Consider the following 20,134-nt stretch of genomic DNA (forward strand, 5'->3'; position numbering starts at 1 on the left):
GGGTGAGGTTGATGAGTTTTAAACATGAGGGGGTCATGTTGACAAAACGAAATAGTTGAAGGGGTGTCCTTAATTGGAAATAACCTTATTTTTTACCTTTGAACAAATGGGTCTGATCCAATGTGATAAGTGCGTGTATTCAAAGAAAAATGTGTTCCGATCAGGCATCGATTGGTAATCGAAGAACATAATTCTTTATGTAGAGGAAGGTCTCGACGAACTCCATAAAATGAATGGGTCCGATCCTAGTTGTAGGCCCACAAGATCAAAATTGGACGTTCCGGGCCCACAAAATCGAAACTAGACGGGACTGGACAATTAGAATACTGGACATGACCCTTTCCCGTATGGAACATGAACCATTTTCAGTTGTTCTTTAGAACAATAAAAACATGATTTAAACGAATTACTTAACTTAACCATATATAAAAAGAGAAACACTTTGGCAATTGACGGCTTGCCTCTTTCTTTCTTTTTAATGAAAAAAAAAAGAGCTTATGGAAGCCAAATTTTTTTAACCCATTAACCATAACAAGTCAATAGCGGCTGAATGGTTTTTCAGTGCTCAAGTTGAATATTGAAGTACGGCAGTGTTTTGTAAGGTTTTACATCTTCAATTCTGCGTTAATGAATTTGCGTTGTCTAGCCGCCACTTTGGAAATGTTTTTTTTTACCTAAATGTAGAAGGAATAATGGAGAATTCAAAAATCCGTTGTTGATCAGCTTTTTCGATTCTGATTGTTCTTTTACTCGCAATTTTTTTTTGCAAAATTTATTTTGCATGTATGATCCAAACATTTTTGTAGATTCACATTTAATTTTAGACATCTACAATCTACAATTTACAATCCAAAATCTAAACAATACTTGCCGCCAAAACTCCTCTTTATTCAGTTATTGAACCTTTGTGACTTTTGACTGGAAGGAAATTTTAGAGAATTTGTTTCAAGCCGATGGTAATAGTATAAGGGCCTATTTGGTCACTCCATTTTTCATTTTGTATTTTTCATTTTAGCTGTTTGGAGCTTATTATGAAAAGCATTCTGTCAAGATGATTGAACTTCAGAATGCAGATTCCAAAAATCAAGGGCCCATTTGGGAGTCTAATTATTTTTGCATTGAAGTAGTATTTTAATTTTTTGCCAACCGACAACAGATATTATAACCACGAAGAAAATCATTACATCAAGAATGAGACTCGTCCCTAATTAAGGGATCAAGTAACCACGACGGTGGGGAATCAGTCCAAAGACAAGACTCCATACCAAATATACCTTTGCTCGCCAACAGACGAGCAACCATATTACAAGACCTACCGGCAAAGGAAAAAGAATAGACTTGAAAACTTCAACCTAAGGCCTGGACATCATGAATAATAACCCCCCAACTCCTGACTGGTCACAATTTGCCCATTTATCATATTAATCACAGCTTGAGCATCACTCTCCACTACAATTGACCCTAACCCCAACTGGCTCCCCAGCAGAAGTAATATTTTGATTTGTGAATTGTAGATTGTGATTAAAATAGATTTTGAATTAATACAGTCTTAGGCATATATGTGCAAATAGATTTTGCAACAAAGTAGTGTTTGAGAGGATAATGATCAAAAGATATTTCGAATTGATTTTTTACCAAGTTGTCATTGGTTAGTTATTGTAGTCAAAATATGGTATGATAAAAAGGTAGAGATAATTAAGTCTTTACGTCCCTAAGAGCAAGTCCAATGGCGATGTAAAATCGCTATAGTCATTTGCTCATTTGAGCGCCAAAAAGTGGTCAAGTGCCAAATTTTGGCACCCTTGGGATGAGGAGGAATCAAGTTGGACGTAGTTCGGGCTGTAGTATGTGTAAATATGTTTGGAATGTTTTTAAGGGTGGTTTGAAGAAAATGAGAAAGAGTTGCAAAATGTTTCAAGCGAGCCCGTAGGGATCAGCCTATGTATTCTTGAGACGAGGGGAATCAAGGCAAACGTAGTTCGGATGGTAGTTCAGATTTTTAGAAAAAGCGGGTTATCGCGACCTTGCTGAGGAAGCTTGAATCTTATTATTATTGGGTTTGTGACTCTGCCTGGACAACAAACAGCTAAGCCGGAGTCTACGACAGTTCAACATCAGAAAAATCCCAAGATAAAGGAGGTGTCACGAGGTCCCACTTAGAAACCCTTATACTTCAGCACTGAGTGCTCTTCTGATATATTTTTCGATATTTCTCAACGTTGTACCCCAACCCGGCTATTGCGGTGCCGGACAATAGAGTCACGTTTATAGTTAGGTAGGTTTTGAGAAGTTTGCCAAATGTTTAAAGTAACTGTTTAAAATGTATGAGATTTTGCCTTTTTTAAGTTGTTCGACCAGTTCCAGAATAGAAAAAGCCAGACTTTATAAGTTGATTATAAAGTTTAAAAAGTTTTTGGAATGATCTCTTGAGCCTTCCCCATACTTTAAAGTCGCTCACAAAAATCAAACGAGAAAGTTGGAGTTTTTTTTTGTTTTGTTTTGGGGGTTTTTCGACCTGATCCGATCTGAAAATAGGCTGAGCTGCCATGTCACCGGATTTTATAGTTCTAGTTGATTAGAAGTTCATTTAATATATAATCATGAAGCAAGCAAACGAAAAGTAAGAAACGATATGCATATTACTGAAAGAGATAATAAACCGAGAACTTGAAGGGTGGAGAAAATAAATCTCTGAGAAAATCGAAAAAATTGGGCAGAGCTTCTGCTGAACCTTCTAAAAGTTTTTTAGGAGAGTGATTTCCGCACTCCCTAAAACTTTAATCACACTCTCAAAGGGAGTGCGAAAATCAACTCCATATTGATTTTTGCATTCTCCAAAGTTAACAATTTGGTAAGTACGGTTAACAATTTGGGGAGTGCGAAAACACACCCTTTTTTTTTTTTTTATATATACCACTTCTTAGGTGCAATAAGCTTATTGTGGTTCTTACCTACCTCCGCATTTTATAGCTAGAAATCCACCAATGTTGAAGTGTTATTAGAATTCTAGAGTGAATTACCTAAATATGGTGGACTTATATAGTTTGACAGTTAATAGAAAAGTTTTAAGTAGAATAAAGAGCATTTTTAAAAAGGCATATCTACTTATTTGGTCCTTACAAAATAGGCTTGGTTTCAATTTCGTCCTCATAAAATTTTTGGTTTCAATTTTACCCTTCTAGTTTTTAACCGAATTCAATGTTATGCTTTCTGTCAAACTTAACGTAAAATGCCTAAGGGGCTAACGGATTAGGTGATGTGGATTGTGGATTATGGGACCGTCAAAGTCCAAGTTTGATGGAAAGGGTAACATTGAAATCGGTTAAAAACTAGAAGGGTAAAATTGAAATAAACAAATTTGTGAGGATGAAATTGAAATCGAGCATATTTTGTAAGGATCAAATAAGTAGATAAGCCTTTTAAAAATTATTGGGGTTATGACCGCCACCACCTCTTTTCTCGGCTCTAGTGGCGGAATTAGGATTTAAAAATTATTGGGCTTAAATTAGTGAAAAGCCTTGATAGCAATATTCAAGAATTCCAAAATCACAGTCCCAAGTTTCTAATTTCATATGTGAGCACATGCAATAGTCATTGAAATTAAAAAAAAAAACCATGTCAATCAAAAAAAAATAAAAATCCACGTTCTATAAGACAAGGGAAAAAATTACAAGGAGGCCTAGCCCCACCTAGTCACAATGTACCTCCGCCCATGATCGACTCCATCTTTGCTCCATGCAGTTTAAATCCATACAATCAAACAAAATCACATACCCAACAAATTCTTTTATTAAACTCGTGTTGCCATTTTAAAAAAATAGACACAAAAAAAAACATTTACGAAAAAGGAGAAAATAAGAAAGAGATACTCCAGCAGAAAACAAAAAGATGAGCAGCTGCACATTTGGAATTTTATGGCATGTTTGGGTGAGGGATAAGAGTTTGTGGAAGATATGTTGGGATGACAGAGCCAAAAAATTACAGGTGCACATTTGGAATTAAAGGAAATAGAAAGGGGGAGAGTGTAAGAGGGTCTTTGTTAAAGTTTTATTCCGTTTGCCAATGAATCAAAGCGGCAAGCCCAAGGAGATGTTGAATTTGAAATCTCACCGCCTCTCCCCTCTCTCTCTCTCATTGGCGAGGAAACGAAGGCCTCGGAGATGTTCAATTTGGACGCGCGCTCTCTCTCTCATTGGCGAGGAAACGAAGGCCTCGGAGATGTTCAATTTGGACGCGCGCTCTCTCTCTCATTGGCGAGGAAACGAAGGCCTCGGAGATGTTCAATTTGGACGCGCGCGCTCTCTCTCTCTCTCTCTCTCTCTCTCTCTCTCTCTCTCTCTCTCTCACATTGGCGAGGAAACGAAGGCCTCGACTACCATAAGTTCTATGGAAGATTTTCAACAGCCGCTCTCGAACCCTAGCCCACACCATTATTTGCTTGGTTCCACCACCGACGCGGTCGGCGACCGCGGGCCTTTGCAAGGGGCGAGGACGGCGGATGCGTGGGTTTTAGCGGCGAAGGAGCGACGTCTTTCCTATTCCGGCCAGAGGACCCGTCCGACTGTGGTAAGCCCTCGACTCAGTGCTTCGTTGATGTATCCGACAGCTCCCCTCCTCTCTCTGCGTTTTATCAAGACCGTCGCTGGTCACAACGTGAGGAAGCGAAGGGTCGCGGAGGTTCTATGGAGGTTGTTCAACAATCGCGCTCGAACCCTAGCCGACACCATTGTCTCTTTGATTCCACCGTCCCGCCTTTGCGGCAGCGTGATTTTGCAAGGGGCACGTATGCGGGTTGTAGCGGCGACGGAGCAACATCTTTCCTCTTCCGGCGAGAGGACCCGTCCGACTATGGTAAGTCCTCGACTCAGTGCTTCGTTGTTGTATCCGACAATGCCCCTTTCCTCTTTCCTGGTGATTTGCATTCAAATCTAAATTAAATTTAGACCCTTTGGCAAAGGACGTAAGGTAAATTTTATTCATGAGAATATATCGTTTTCCATATGAATCCCCTGTATATTATATTATTGTATGTATTAGGTACAAGATTGGAAAGCAATATGATTTTTATATGAAAGGGAAAGTGATACTCCTTGTTTAAGAATCATCATATCAAACTTCCATTATTTGAACAAGTGCCCTATCAACTTTGCATTCGGGAACCAAAATATTAGTGGTATGTCCGACATGTTTACGGCGACTCCTAGGTTTTCAGTGCTTTATGGATAACATTTGGAGGTATCATTGGCATGGAATCATGAAACTAACATATGACAAAATTGTGCAAATGTTTGTTCGATCTTGCATTGCCTGTTATCATCACTACACCGATATTGCTGTGTGCTATTCTCTTTTTTATGGTAATTATTTAGTAATATGTAATGAACTGCCCTTCTATTAGCAAGAAGGGTTACTCTTTGGCGCCCAGGACTGAAAATGCCATTGGTTATGTACTTCAATTGTTGAGTATTCTTTCAAGGCTGCAAGAAAGAATTTAATGCTTTCATAATTAAGCAGAGTAGTGTTTTGGTTTGTTAATTAGTGTTTTTGTGCTGATAGTAACCATACACATCTGGCAGCTTTGCTGTTCGAGCTCTGCCATGAAGCTTTCCACAAGTTCAGCATGGGGCTTTGTATTGAGAGTCTGAGAAGGGTAGGTAATTTCAATTTTAAGTTATGTTTCTTTGCTTCAGTGTATTGCTTCACTTGCTTATGTAGTGTACGTGTGTGTATTCGTCGACATGCAAGTTGGTATGGAGTGATGGTCTATTTGCTGAAGTATACTTGGAGTATATTTTTTGCCACTTCCTCATAAGAAACACTATCAGGTGGCAGGTTGTCCTATTAGTGATTTTTGCTTGAAGTCAAGGCATATATCAGAGCCCAAACATTGTCATTCTTTACTTGCCCTTGGTATGCACAAACTGGAACCTATTCATTTCTCGAAATTAAAGTTGTATGTGCCAAGATTGTCATAGGTTCTTTTACAGTGAAGTGAATTGCAATTCATATTCCATTTGTATGTCATATAGTGTGGATCAATGCCCAATTTGCTAGGTTTCTGGTCTATAGTTTGGACTTTTTATTGCATACTGTGCTATGTTAGGTAAATCCTGTATTTAGCCTTAGCCTTAGCTGATTCTGTATTTTACTTCGTATGAAGAAACATCATAGGCGAATTTTCGGAACATCAAATTTCAAAACATAACCAGACTAAATTCCGCCACCTCCCTCTTTGTGTAACTAAATATAAAAGAGAATAGATGATCCCAAACCAAGCACCCATTGTCATCCTATTATCGCCATTTTTCTATCTAAATGAGTGCACGATGATTTAAACCAATAATGCTGGTCATTGTTGACCACATGTGGCCCAAACATAGTGAAAGAGAAGGAGGCTTTGGTTGAGAATTACATGCCATGGTTGTTGGAGTCTTGGAAAAGATTACCTTAGTTGATTAAGGTAATTTCAGTTTTCAACAACACATGGAAATGCTTAGGCATTCTAATTAAATCCCTTTCGAGAATGACTTTATTTGCTAGGAATGCTACTAAGGAGCCGACGCTTAGATTGACAATGATACTTGGTAAGCGGGACAAGGTTTTGTTGGATTGGTGTTGTATGTGTAAGGTGTGTGGGAGTCAGTGAATTACCTTCTATGTATTTTTTGGTATCTTAGCTGATTTGGAATTGGTCCTTGAAAATTTTGGCATGGCGTGGGGCCTCATTCTGCGAAGGCCTGTTGCATTTGGTTTTGTATCGTGGGCAATCTCAAGGAAAGGAGATAGGAAAGTTTGGACTTTGGAACTAAGTGTCCCTTTCTCTTGTTCTTTCCATTTGGAGGGAAATGAATTGTAAAGGAATGAGTGCTCTATTAATGTCCTAAGATATGGTGCTCTCTACTTATGCTTTTTATTTTTTTGGTGGAGAAAGGATCTTCCTTTTCCTTAGATTTCTTGAGTTTTTGGGAGACGTGTATATCCCCGTGGATATCTAGTGGGTTGTTGGACTTCCTTCTACTTTTGTTGTTATTTTATACTCCGTTTGTACAAGGTTATGCCCTTCCTTGTATCTTTATTTGATGATACTTCTTTAGAACTTACCACCAAAATAGAGTCCATAATATGATGCAATTTGTGTCGTTAAGGGTGCGAAGAGCCCCAAATATAGTCGCTTTAACTAGAGTCTATGTAGGCATGTGCATGAATACTTTTGCAACTCAATTAGAAAAAGAAAACTGCACTATGCTAGTTATAAATTTTCTAACAACCTCTGATAGTGCAACATATTTTTGGAAGTTGCAAGCCGGGGATATTTCATATTTACCTTATAAATTCAAGTGATGGGGTGGGAAAGGGATGTAATTGTTTTTGTTGACTACTCTTTAAATGGCAAGAATTGAGTAAGGGCATAACCTTTTTCCTTATTAAAGTTGTTAGAGGACTTCAGTTTATGTTGTCGTGAGAAATATTTTTGACAAAAAGTAAAAAAAAATTCCAAACTTTTTTTACTGTCGAAATGCCAAACAAGACCCATTTATCTATATAATAAAACAGCTCAATTTTTCAAAAATATCTTACAAATCCAAGGGTGTAGATTCCAACAATCGGAATTCATGACGCGACATTCAATTAGGTCTTCATCTGGCTTATTTTTTGTGTCTCCGTTTGATTTATGTGTATGTGTTCGCATAGTTGTCAAACCGACATGGCTCTGTATGTGGAAGCTGAGAGACGACAGATCTTTGACTTGTCAATCATCTTGTTATCCACTAATCTCTGATCTTCCCCCTTATTTGCTTGGCGAATCTTGAAATTTACATATGAGGTTTATCTAATTCTATTAGGTCTTTGATGTCTAGAGGTTCTTGAAGGCTTTGCAAAATCTAAAGATTTGGGCAGATCCGATAGTGGGTCGAATAGTGTCCTATTGCGATCGTATTTTAGAAGAGAATTGCTTTTCTATTTTTTTGGTGCATAACATATTTTGACTTTTGACCAATCTCTAAACTGCAAGACTTATCTGAACTACATATCGATAACAAAAAGTTACTACTTCTCCTTATTGGGTCTTACTTTGGTTTTCTGGCTGATAGGTTGGGAACTGGTCCAGATGGCTTACGGATCTATTTGGCATTCAGGATAATAACTGAGCTGAAGATGAGACTAAATCACCATGACAACAGTGAAATGAACTCCGTAAAATCTTTCAAAGCTTTCCGTCTGCCCAATGCTTGCTGATAGCTCCATGAGAAAAGAGGTAAGTCCATGATGACTCTAATTTCCTTTTCTTGTATTATGTTCTATTTCCAGAAAAGCCAAGGTATGTATTCAGTATTCATTGTTGAAAATCTTACTGCTTGTAGGCATACCGAACGTTATGTGCATCATTGATCAAGAGGGTCCTCAACAACTTTGTTCTGGATGGGTTCTCTCTGCACCCAATTTCAGCTGTTGTGCTTGAGGCCCTGGATGTTGAGGTTAGTTCATCCTGGTTCTGTTTGTTAATGCATCTCTACCCACATGTTAATTGAGAATGTGCACCTATGAAGCACGGATACTTCTCCAAGGGAGTCATATCTGTATCGGACACCAATACTCCTTGGATACTTGAGCAGAAAGTGAAGACCGTAAATTAAGAAAGAAGTGTTGTTCCTAGTAGGTATATAGACTACTGACCACATAAAGAAAACATAAGTGGATTCTAGTAGGTGAAAGACCATTGGCCGCTGATGGGAAAGTAAAGTCTCTAACTCAACAAAAAGGATAGGGGAAGAACAATTGTGGTTCCTAATAGGTATATAAACTACTGACCACAGTTTGGAAAGCATAAGTCACTCCTAGTTGCCAAAAGATAACTAGCCTCAATGAGCAGAAAGTAAAGACCCTAACTCGAGAAAGAAGTGTGGTTCCTAGTAGGTATATAGACTATTGACCACAAATAGAAAACATAAGTGGCTCCTAGTGAGTGAAAGGCCACTGGCTGCTTGAGGGGAAACTAAAGTCTCTAACTCGATAGAGAGGAAAGGCAAAGAACAATTGTGGTTCCTAGTAGGTATATAAACTACTGACCACAATTTGGAAAAAGCATAAGTCGCTCTTGGTTGCAAAATGCTCAATTGGCCTAATTGAGCTGAAAGTAAAGACCCTAACTTGAGAAAGAAGCATGGTTCGTAGTAGGTATATAGATTGCTGACCACATATAGAAAACATAGGTGGCTCCTAGTGGGTGTAAGACCACTGGCCCTTGATGGGAAAGTAAAATCTCTATCTCGATAGAAAGAAAAGGAGAAGAACAATTGTGGTTCCTAGTAGGTATATAGACTACTGACCACAATTTGGAAGGCGTTAGTCGTTTCTGGTTGCGAAAAGATAACTCGCCTCATTGAGCAGAAAGTAAAGACCCTATTTTGAGAAAGAAGTATGGTTCGTAGTAGGTATATAGACTACTGACAAAGTAAAGACCCTATTTTGAGAAAGAAGTATGGTTCGTAGTAGGTATATAGACTACTGACCATAAAAGAAAACAGAAGTGGCTCCTAGTGGGTGAAAGACCACTGGCCGCTTGGTGGGAAAGTAAAGTCTCTAACTCGACAAAAGGAAAGGCATAAGAACAATTGTGGTTCTTAGTAGCTATATAGACTACTGACCACAATTTGGAAAGCATAAGTCGCTCTTGGTTGCAAAATGCTCAATTGGCCTAATTGAGCTGAAAGTAAAGACCCTAACTTGAGAAAGAAGTGTGGGTCCTAGTAGGTATATAGACTATGGACCACATATAGAAAACATAAGTGGCTCCTAGTTGGTGTAAGACCATTGGCCGCTTAATGGGAAAGTAAAGTCTCTATCTCGATAGAAAAAAAAGGCGAAGAACAATTGTGGTTCCTAGTAAGTATATAGACTACTGGCCAAAATTTGGAAAGGCAAAAGTAAATGAGTAGTAAGAAACAGATGTGAAATAACTCCTGTTATCTTTTCATCTTCGCCACTAGAACTGTTTTTTCTTTTTATTATCTAATCTGGTCAGTAATTTTATTTTCTCCTTTTGTTTTTAGTTGAATGAGGTGCTCATGCCTAATCCATTTGATAGGCCTCGTGCTGTTTTCATGCTAGCTGTCGAAGGAGCCGAAGGTGCTTGAAATTGGATCTGAAATGCATCATGAGATGCAAGTTCTAGTCATTCTGAAGCAGATAATTTTTGTGAATGTGTTACTATATGCAGGTTCTCAAGTCATGGTGCAGTCAGCTAACGCTTTATTTGGTACTGCCCTTAGGACCAGTGCGCATGTCATTAAAAGGTTTGACCTGTTCTTCAATAAAATCATAAGCCTGATATTCAACTCCCAGGTTCTTGAATACTCGTATGATGCACAAGTTACACTTGTGAGAGTTTGTCTTTGTTTCATGTAAATTTTTCTACTTCCAAATATTTTGGTTTACTATTACATACGTGAAGATGAATTCTTGGTGGTTTTCTTGAATGAACTGTTGAGTGCTGATGCTGACATGGAATTGACTGAAAAGGAAATCAGTGTATCTTGTTAGTAGCAGCTCTTCCTACTCCCTTTGTCCTCCATTCCAATGATTTTGGTATCAATTCTGTTCTTACGGGTAACTGCTGAAAATTGTTTGTGTTAGGCATCCTGGTTGGGTGGAACATATGTTGCTAAAGCCTTAGAGCCCATGACAGAAGAGTTGACTATCCCCTTGGCAAGTGGTGCCAGTCTAAATCTTCATATGTCAAAGGTCTTCTCTATTTTTGGTCTTGCTAATTTCTTTTACTTATAGATTTATTTGGTAGTAGAGAATTATATACCGAACATTTACTCAAATTTTGTGATAATATTTGTTAAAGCATCCAACTCAGAACCAATTGGCAATGAGTGGAGAGGCCGCCCAGGCTCATATACTAGGTTTGGAGGCTATATTTAACCAATGTGGGACATGCTCTAACACTCCCCTGCACGTGCGACCCCTGTCTCGCACGTGGTGAGGTAAACCAACCATTCAACACTTATGACAACAATCAACTATCAACGACAAAGGGGGAACCAACTATCAACGAAAAGAGTCTTGTTCAAAAGCCTCCGAAAACTTAGCTCTGATACCATGTTAAGACATCCAACTGAAAACCAATTGACAATGAGTGGAGAGGCCGCCCAGGCTCATATACTAGGTTTAAAGGCCATATTTAACCAATGTGGGACAAGCTCTAACAAAAATTTTGGTTGAATATGCAGAAAGCAGACAAAGAATTTATCGGAAGCCTTGTTTGTCTCATCCGTAGTATTAGAAGGGCAATGCATATGCATCAGGATTTGTTTGGAATTATGAAAAAACCAGCAGAGTTGATTAGAGGAAGTTTTGATGGCATTAAGGTGGTTCAGGTTTTTCTTGACTTCTTATTTCATGGTTTGAGGTTATAGTTTTGCTTAGTTAGCTTCAAAAGAGAGTTTACATAAAAGATTTCGAATCAAGACGAATCTTTAGGATGCATTTTCTTTTATTGATTTTTTGTACTGTAGGGTACGACCTAGAAGCATTTAAAAGTGAAATTGCATAAACTAGAGGTTTGATTGTGAGAAGCCAACTGAAGAGTAAATTGTAAAGCTATTCATGTAGCTGCTTGAAGAAATTTTGTTTATATGTTGCTTTTTCTATTTAATTAAGGAGGAATAGGGAAAAGTAAATATGTTTTATATCATCCGTATTTGCATTTCCAAGAAAAAGGAAAGAAGAAAATAATACCAGTGATAAATTTTAACAGTAACCCCAATAGTGGTTAGGATGGTGACTTATTATAGTTACTCTAGGTGTAACAATAGTACAAGTAGTAGTTATACTATTGATTTTAGGTACACAGTCATAGTTGTTTTACATTAATAACAATAATAATTTTTTATTTTTTGCGTGGGGGGGTGTGGATTTGTGCTTTGTTCCATTAGAAAAATGTAGTCCTGATTCTTGAACAGTGGGAAATTTGCTTTGAATCACCAGTGCCAAGAGCAGACCCATGGTAACAAGTCTTTAAATTGTTTTGATTGCTACTAGAACTTCCTATGGCCATTGCTTGTGCCTACACCATTGACACCATCATTCCTGGATTGCAACCACCACCAGCAACTCACAACTGCAACAAAACCCCCTTGTGCTATCAACACCAAGTTTCCAATGGCAGGCCATATAATGCCACATAGTTTTGTAATTTACATACTTGTCGCTAATCAGAAGTCACCTTGTCACTAATTTTATTTTTGTATTCTTTGGATGATGAGATACGCCATTAGAAGATTTTGTTTTTGTTAATTAATAACGAGCTTTTTTATAGAGAACAAGCAAGATAGAAAACCCTCAGATTACATCAACATACAAAAGATAAGAAGTCTAAACATCTACGAGGAAAGGAACCTATCAAGCTAATATACAAATTGGGATCAACCAATTGTTACAAAGAGAAGACACTACATTAGAGGGCCTGATGTTCCTACTTTGAGAAGCCTTGACCCTGACTTCCACCTTAATCTGACTAATGACTGATGAAGGGGGCCTGAGGATGCCTCTGAAGATCTGACTACTCCTTTCTTGACAGAGCATATAGACCATGGCAGTTAGAGCTAGCCTTCTAACAGCATTTGGAAATCCTCTGCTTTTGAAATTGGAGCAAAATTAATACACCTTATCAAACCATAGAGTAGGGCCAGAGGGAAACAACACAGCTTAACCACATGATACCAGACTCGCTTAGAGTAGGAACACTCGGTTGCTGCTGAGAGAAATGTAGTCAAGAATCCCCCAGCTGCCGATCGTATCCTTTGTTCTAAGACTATCTTTAATAGCCATCTGGAGAATAAAGCCATGCCTAGGAATATACTTGGAAAACCCAACCAGTTGATGCCAGGTTACTGGTTACAGTAGGATAGTGTTTCCTTAGGGCATTCCATGTGAAGGAGACTTGGTACTTTGAGGAGGAAGAACTAGTCCATACCACTGAATCAGCAGCACTTTGATTTGGAGATGTAGGAGCTGAATGTGAAAGGAAGGGCCATGCCCATACATCATAATCGATGATGCATGAGACCTTTGCAGTTAAAGGAATATCAGAATTAGCTGCCATTTTTGGCCCATGATAATCCAGAAGATGCCCTAGGGTGCCAATTATAATGCCCTATGATGCACAGACACGGACATGGATATGAACACGAACACAGACACTGACAAGGGGACACAGGAATTCTAAAAAAATGGGGAAACAGACACGGCGGGGGATACGCCACGTGTATATTTATTTATTTATTTATATATTTGTTTTCAATTTTTTTCCAAGTTTAAAAGGCAAAATGTGGACAAAATGAAAAATTCATAGTTCCAATACCATTCAAACAAGACAGAACATCCATAAGTTTAATACAACCCAGTTGAAAAATTATAGTTTGACCCTTTGAATTTTTTTTAAAATTAGAGTTTGACCCAGAAATTTAAAAAAAATACAATTTGACCCCCAAAATTTTAAAAAATTACACTTTGATCCCCACCGTGTCCCCATCGGTGTCCCCTTCAAAAATTTAAATTAAATTATGGGACACTCCACTTGGCGTGTCCATATGTGTCCCTGCCGTGTGCTCGTGTTCGACACTGCAATACATCGACTTCTAGAGGTGTCGGTGCTTCATAGATCATGCCAAAAGAAGGTGGAAGAGCCATCTCCATTTAGAGATTTAACAAGATGTTTGGCTTTTGATCTGAGGTTGAGGAATTGTCATAGTCCAAATACTATGATGCTTGATAACATTTTTGTTACTTCATTTAACCCAGAGAGAGTTTTGCTTGGTAAAAATGGCCGACTAGTCTATTAGCTGCATAATTCCAATCCACCGGCTTTCTAAGACCAAGACCTCCTTCACTTTTAGGGTTACAAACAACCATCCAACCAAGATATCTTATTTGAGTGCTCATACTTGGAAGTACCGGACCAGCGAAACTTTGTTATCAGTTGTTCTATGTGCTTACCAACTGACTTAGGAAGAACAAAGTGCATAGCCAAAAAAAACTTGCATATTGAATAGAATGGACTTACTGATTTGAAGACGACCAGCATAAGAAAGAGCTTTGCTAGCCCAATGAGTAATCTTAGAAGAGATTTTGTCAATAAGAGGGGCACAATCTGAGGCTGAAAGCTTGGGGGAACTAAGGGGGACTCCAAAATATCTGACTGACAACGAACTAGGTTGTAACCCCAAATGTTGTAGTTTTTGTCATTATCCAAAGCAGAAACCCCACTATTATTAAATACTTAACCATTAAAAGAAAAGTGAAACTTACTGAAAATTTTTCGGATCTTAAAGTGTAATTATTGGAAGTTATATATTTTCAATTTGCAAAACTTCTTGACTAATATGATTCTCATATTCTTATTTCCACAATGACATAACTGTTACACCCTGTCTTTTTAGATTCATAATAATTATATTTCTGTTGAAAAAGAAAATGGATAATTATGGTTTGGATCAAAATTGATATTTTCTCTTCACATGGTATAACTGTTGTCGGCACTATTATAGTTTTGGGGTATAAGTTTAAATAGTTTTTGTAATTAGTGTTGTACCGTAATTAAATACTTTTATTAGGTGGTTACCTATTATTTAGGGGAGATCGTGGGTTAGTAATATAAGACTAGGGTTTTGTGTTTTAAGTATTGTGAGAGCAGAGCAGTAGTGTATTAGGGGAATTCTTTGCCGAGCATGCTCAGGAACGGCTCTTCATATGGTATGTAGATTTCTATTCTTTTCCTACCTTCTTCTTCTGCCTTGATAATATATAGGTGTCCATATAAGCTTTGGGTTCTTGCTATGGTGGAGTTGTTCTTGGTTAAGGCAATGGGGATTAATTTTTCCTTCGTTCATTGGGCACCCAATTGGGTTAGTTTGCGAGTAATCAAAGCTGGTTTGGAGTTCTTAGTTACTGTGCATGTGTGGGTGTTAAGAGATTAATTGCCATGGTGTGCGTGGTGGAATTGTTTGAGGGGGCAATATCCTTTTGTTTATTTGCAAGTAATTTCTCTCTTAGAATATTATTTATTTGGTGGCCTTGTGCATGTAGTGTGCGGTGCGTGTTTGGCCTGGCGGAATGGTGTATGTGTGGGTCTAAGAGTTTATAGGTTGTGTGAGTTGTCGTTGTGAAGAGGAATTTTGGGTGGCAGTCCTTTGATTGCGAGCTTTGGGTGTTAGTGAAGTTATTATTGTAGTAGACTTAATTTGTTCCTCTCTTATAATACTAGTATTTGGGTTGAAGTGGAAAAGGCTGTTCATGATCAAAAGATAAAAATAGTGGTGTGTGCACGTGGTTTTGTGGTATGGAATTTGGGTTTTGTTGTTTTGGTGGTTACTGATGGTTATTAATTAGGATTTGGCTACGTTTTATTTCATTTTTATTGCAAGTCTCATTTGGTATTTACAGTGCATGTTTGAATAGATAGTCATTTGTGTTTTGTTATTTTGTACAGGTTAGCCTCTTTTTGCGTTGTTTGATTGCATTACTTTTGTACCTAAACATGTTACGTACTTTCGAAAGTTTCCCGTGTCCCTTAAAATTATCCTCTTGAAAATCTATATGATTGTTATTCGGAAACCCATAACTGTTTACAATTTGTTCTATAAATTGGCATGCGGTAAACATTTGGTGAAATCTTGTGGTATTCTAATCACCTTTTTGGGGAGAACCATGTGGATATTATCGGGAACATATTTTGGAATGTCTAGGAAAATTAATCCTCTATGTGTGGGTGACCTTGGTCATTAGAGAAGAGACACGGGTTAGGCCGGTGACTCTAATTCTCAACGGTTGATTTTGACCGGATCATTCTTTAGGAAAAGTTCCACGGGCTTCCTACTCATGGTGACGCTAAGATTCAATATTGGATCCATTTTTGAGATTTTTGTTCACTGGCATTTGGTACTGTTTGGTATTGGTTGTGGTTCCCCATTGTGGTTGGATATTTTATTATGATCACCATTAAGATTTATTGGTTAAATTGTTCATTGGGTTGGTTTGATGTGGATCGGTACCGCATATTACTATGGAGATAATAGTCATTCAGTGGGAACATTGTTTTTCTGTAGACTTTGGATAGGGTATTGGAGGAGAATGTGGCATACATGATTTTATTCGTTGTTTGGATCGTCACACTTATTTTACAAGTACGCTGGTGGCGTAATGTAGTTGGAGTATAATGTTATTGAATCTAAACAATTAGTATTGGTGGTAGTGTTCTTGGAGATTGACTTAAGAATTTAACTTAGAGGATTGCTTCAATTTGATATTGAAGATGTGCTAGTTTAATTGTGTGAGGGTGTGTCAAGAGTTTCCTACTTGTAATAATTGGTACATCCCAAATATTCTTGAATTGTTGTTGTTTGATTGGTCTTTCGTTCTTATGCTTGAGATCCTAGTAGAGATTTGATTTTGTTCTATTAGGAGAGGTTAATAATTATGTTTATTTAAGGCCATACCCAATGAATTTATTGATGTTTTAATAGGAGATGAATAGTGGTAAGAATGGTGAGGATTCCAATGTTTCATTCTATCAATCCCTTTTAAAAAAAAAAAAAAAACTCTAACAATCCAGGTGAATATAAAGTGGGAGTAGTTGATTCTTGAAATTGTGGGTTTGTCTAATTGTAGTAGTAGTAGTTCAGTTCTGCGAGCTTGCCAATGGAAAGGTTTTGATGAGGTTATGACTGATTGTTTGGTCGTGGTCATGCAATGGGCTATGGCTATTTTGGGATTTGAGTGCTTGGGTCTGTAAAATAATATGATGTAGTATGTAGTAAGGGTATTTATGTCTTTTTGTATTGAGTCTATATATAGGTGTTGGAGTCCTTCTTTTGGTAGCATTTTATCATTTTGAACAAATATTATCAAGAGCTAGTATCTTTTGTATCCCATTTGGGAGTTTCTCTCTCTACATTATCTATGGGTATTTGGATTTGCATCATTTGGTATCAGAGCTTCTAGGCTCGATCCCCACCGTTCATCTCGCCGGAAACTTGAACCTCGCCGGAACCCTAAAAACGGCGCTGGAAAATCTCGCCGGAGCCCCCAAATCACTCTAAATCCTCAAATCTATCCAACCCAATACCCTATACTTCGATTTCAACCCTATTTAGCCCTGAATCGAACCCAAAACCCTTCGGATCTGACCTGTTTGAACTTGAATCAGCCATTTCGGCATTGTTCGGACCTGTTTGAACAAGACCCAGTCTTGTTCGAGCTCAAATCTGCCATTTCGGAACTCAAATCGAAGTTTTAGACCCAGATCTGCCCATTTCGGAGCTGCCACAGTGATTCTGAGTCTGCTACAGTGATTTCGGAACTGTTACAGTGATTACGAGCACAGCTATAGTGATTTCGAGACTGCTACAGTGATTTCAAGTCAGATCCGTGGGTTTTGAGAGTTTTCGGACTGATTTTTGCGGATTTCGGACAAGATCTAAGGTGGGTAAGTGTCGATTCCTTATTTTCTTTACTGGGTTGTTGCTAGATTGCTCCGTAGTTGTCGATTCGAGTATGATTATTGGTGATTATGTGTTTTTGGGGTTGTTTTGTTGAAATTGGTGGCTGAGTTGACTGGGTTTTCATTATTTGGGGTTGATTGACTTGTTTGAAGTTGATTGTGGTGTTGTAATGGCTTATCGAGCTAGAGGTAGAAGAGAAGGTAGAGGTAGAGGCTTTGTGGTGAATAATGGTGAAGAGAATGAGTTTGGCAACCAAAACCCATGAGTTGAGACAACAAGTTGCTACGCTAACGGCGATGGTGCAAGGCTTGCAAGTGTCGCGTGTGGGTAGTGGAGGGTCCAAGGACTCTCAAAGTCATTTTGACAATCCTTTTGGTGATCCGAATTGGCGTAGGCCACCTTTCACTCACTCTCCTTATAGGTGGGAGAAGAACATCAAGATTGAACTTCCTGAGTTCAATGGAAGTCTTAACCCGGATGAGTTTGTTGATTGGATTAATACGGTTGAAAGAATGTTTGATTATGGAGACGTCTCTGAGGAGAAGAAGGTGAAGTTAGTGGCTATCCGTCTCAAAGGAAGAGCTTCCGCTTGGTGGGAGCAATTGCAAGGAACTAGGCTACGAAGAGGAAAGGGAAAGATTAGAGAATGGGAGAAAATGAAGAAGAAACTCAATGAACAATTCTTGCCTTTCAACTATATGCAAAATCTCTACAAGAATTTGCATAATCTCAAACAAGTTGGAAGTGTTGATGAATACATGGAGGCTTTCCATCAACTTGTTGCTAGAGTTGATTTGAATGAAAGTGAAGATCAAATGGTTGCAAGGTACATAAGTGGGTTGACAATCACAATCCAAGATGCCCTTGCTATGCAAACTTTGTGAACGGTTTCGGAAGATTACAATTGGGCCTTGGTGGCTGAAAAGCAAGAAAAGAGGAAATTTTTGAGATCCGGGCAACATTATCAAGGCGGTTCCAAGTCTGGGCAGCCCTTTTACTCCTATGCTAGAGGTGGTTCTTCCTCTAGTGGTGGCCAATGTGCTTCTTCTGGGGTTGATACTCAAAACCGAGCGGATAAAACTTCAACACCCGCTCAAAATCAGTCTCAATCCGGTGCTTCGGGGGCTCGAAATCAATTCCAAAGTGGGGGTTTTAAGTGCTTCAAGTGTGGGGAATTGGGTCACAAGTCTTCGGCTTGTCGTAAGACTTCCAGAGGCCGTAACAGGGCACTTTTCATTGAGGAGGTTACGGAACAAGGTTGTGTGGATGATATTCCCTTTTATGACGAAGAAATATGTGAAGAAATTGGAGGTGATAATGAGGAAGAAGAAGGCTATGCGTTGATGATAAAAAACACTCTCTTTACTCCTAAGGATGCTAGTAATGAAGATTGGTTGCGTACCAATATCTTTTACACCACTTGCAATGTTGGTGGTAGAGTTTGCAACATGATTATTGATAGCGGAGGTTGTGAGAATGTAGTCTCTGAAGAGGTGGTGGACAAGTTACAACTCAAAGTGGAGGAGCATCCCCATCCTTATACCCTTTCTTGGTTCAAGAAGGGTAATGAAATCAAGGTGACTAAAAGGTGCTCGGTATCTTTCTCCATTTGGCAAAAGTACTTTGATGAAGTTTGGTGCGATGTGGTTCCTATGGATGCTTGTCATATACTACTTGGTCGACCGTGGCAATATGATAGGCATTTCATCCATGATGGAAGGAAGAATACCTACACCGTCCTTACGGAGAAGCGACAATTTACTTTGTTACCTATAAAGGAGAAGGTGACTACAACGCCTCCTCCCACTACGTTGCTTGCTTCCAAAAGATTTCTCAAGGAAAGTCATGAAACCGGGTATGTTCTAGTGCTGGTTCCTATGGTGGATATGGGTGTGTTGGATGTTCCCGATGCGATTTCTAAACTTTTGAAGGAGTATGTTAATGTGTTTCCTCAAGAGTTGCCTCCCGACTTGCCTCCTTTGCGAGATATTCAACATTGTATCGACTTGGTACCCGGGGCGCCCCTTCCGAACAAGCCTGCATATAGAATGTCTCTAGGGGAGAGGGAAGAGATTCAAAGGCAAGTTAAGGATCTTCTAGAGAAAGACTACATAAGGGCAAGCCTTAGCCCTTGTGCGGTGCCGGCTCTTTTGACTCTAAAGAAGGATGGTTCATGGAGGATGTGTGTGGATAGTAGAGCTATCAACAAGATCACTATCAAGTACCGCTTTTCCATTCCAAGGCTAGATGATATGTTGGATTGCCTTGCCGATTCAAAGGTCTTCTCAAAGATTGATCTAAGAAGTGGTTATCAAATTCGAGTTCGCCCGGGTGATGAGTGGAAAACGGCTTTCAAGACCCCTCATGGCCTCTTTGAATGGCTTGTGATGCCTTTTGGTCTTACCAATGCTCCAAGCACTTTTATGCGGGTAATGACTCAAATGCTTCAACCTCTCTTGGGTATATGTGTAGTTGTGTACTTTGATGATATCTTAGTATATAGTCGGTGTTTTGAAGATCACGCATCCCATCTCCAACAAGTCTTTGAAATCTTGAGAAGAGAGAAATTTTATGGGAACTTGAAGAAGTGTAGTTTTGCCGTTGATAAGGTGGTATTTTTGGGGTAT

General features: G+C 38.7%; 1 protein-coding gene across 8 annotated transcripts in view; it reads left to right on the plus strand.

Moving 5' to 3' along the window:
* The first annotated feature begins 4,261 nt into the window (after nt 1–4,261).
* LOC131300423 (uncharacterized) overlaps nt 4,262–20,134 on the plus strand; it is a 49,775-nt gene continuing 33,902 nt past the window's right edge. For 4 of the 8 annotated variants that reach the window (XM_058326265.1, XM_058326262.1, XM_058326267.1 and 1 more), the window contains exons 1-5: nt 7,964–8,257; nt 8,364–8,477; nt 10,053–10,295; nt 10,636–10,743; nt 11,238–11,375. In XM_058326265.1, the coding sequence (XP_058182248.1) occupies nt 10,681–10,743; nt 11,238–11,375 (201 nt within the window). In that variant the 5' untranslated portion in view covers nt 7,964–8,257; nt 8,364–8,477; nt 10,053–10,295; nt 10,636–10,680. The other 4 variants (XM_058326263.1, XM_058326269.1, XM_058326266.1 and 1 more) reach the window with 4 other exon arrangements.

Source organism: Rhododendron vialii, chromosome 9a (assembly GCF_030253575.1).
Source record: "Rhododendron vialii isolate Sample 1 chromosome 9a, ASM3025357v1".
In the NCBI taxonomy this organism is placed as follows: Eukaryota; Viridiplantae; Streptophyta; class Magnoliopsida; order Ericales; family Ericaceae; genus Rhododendron; species Rhododendron vialii.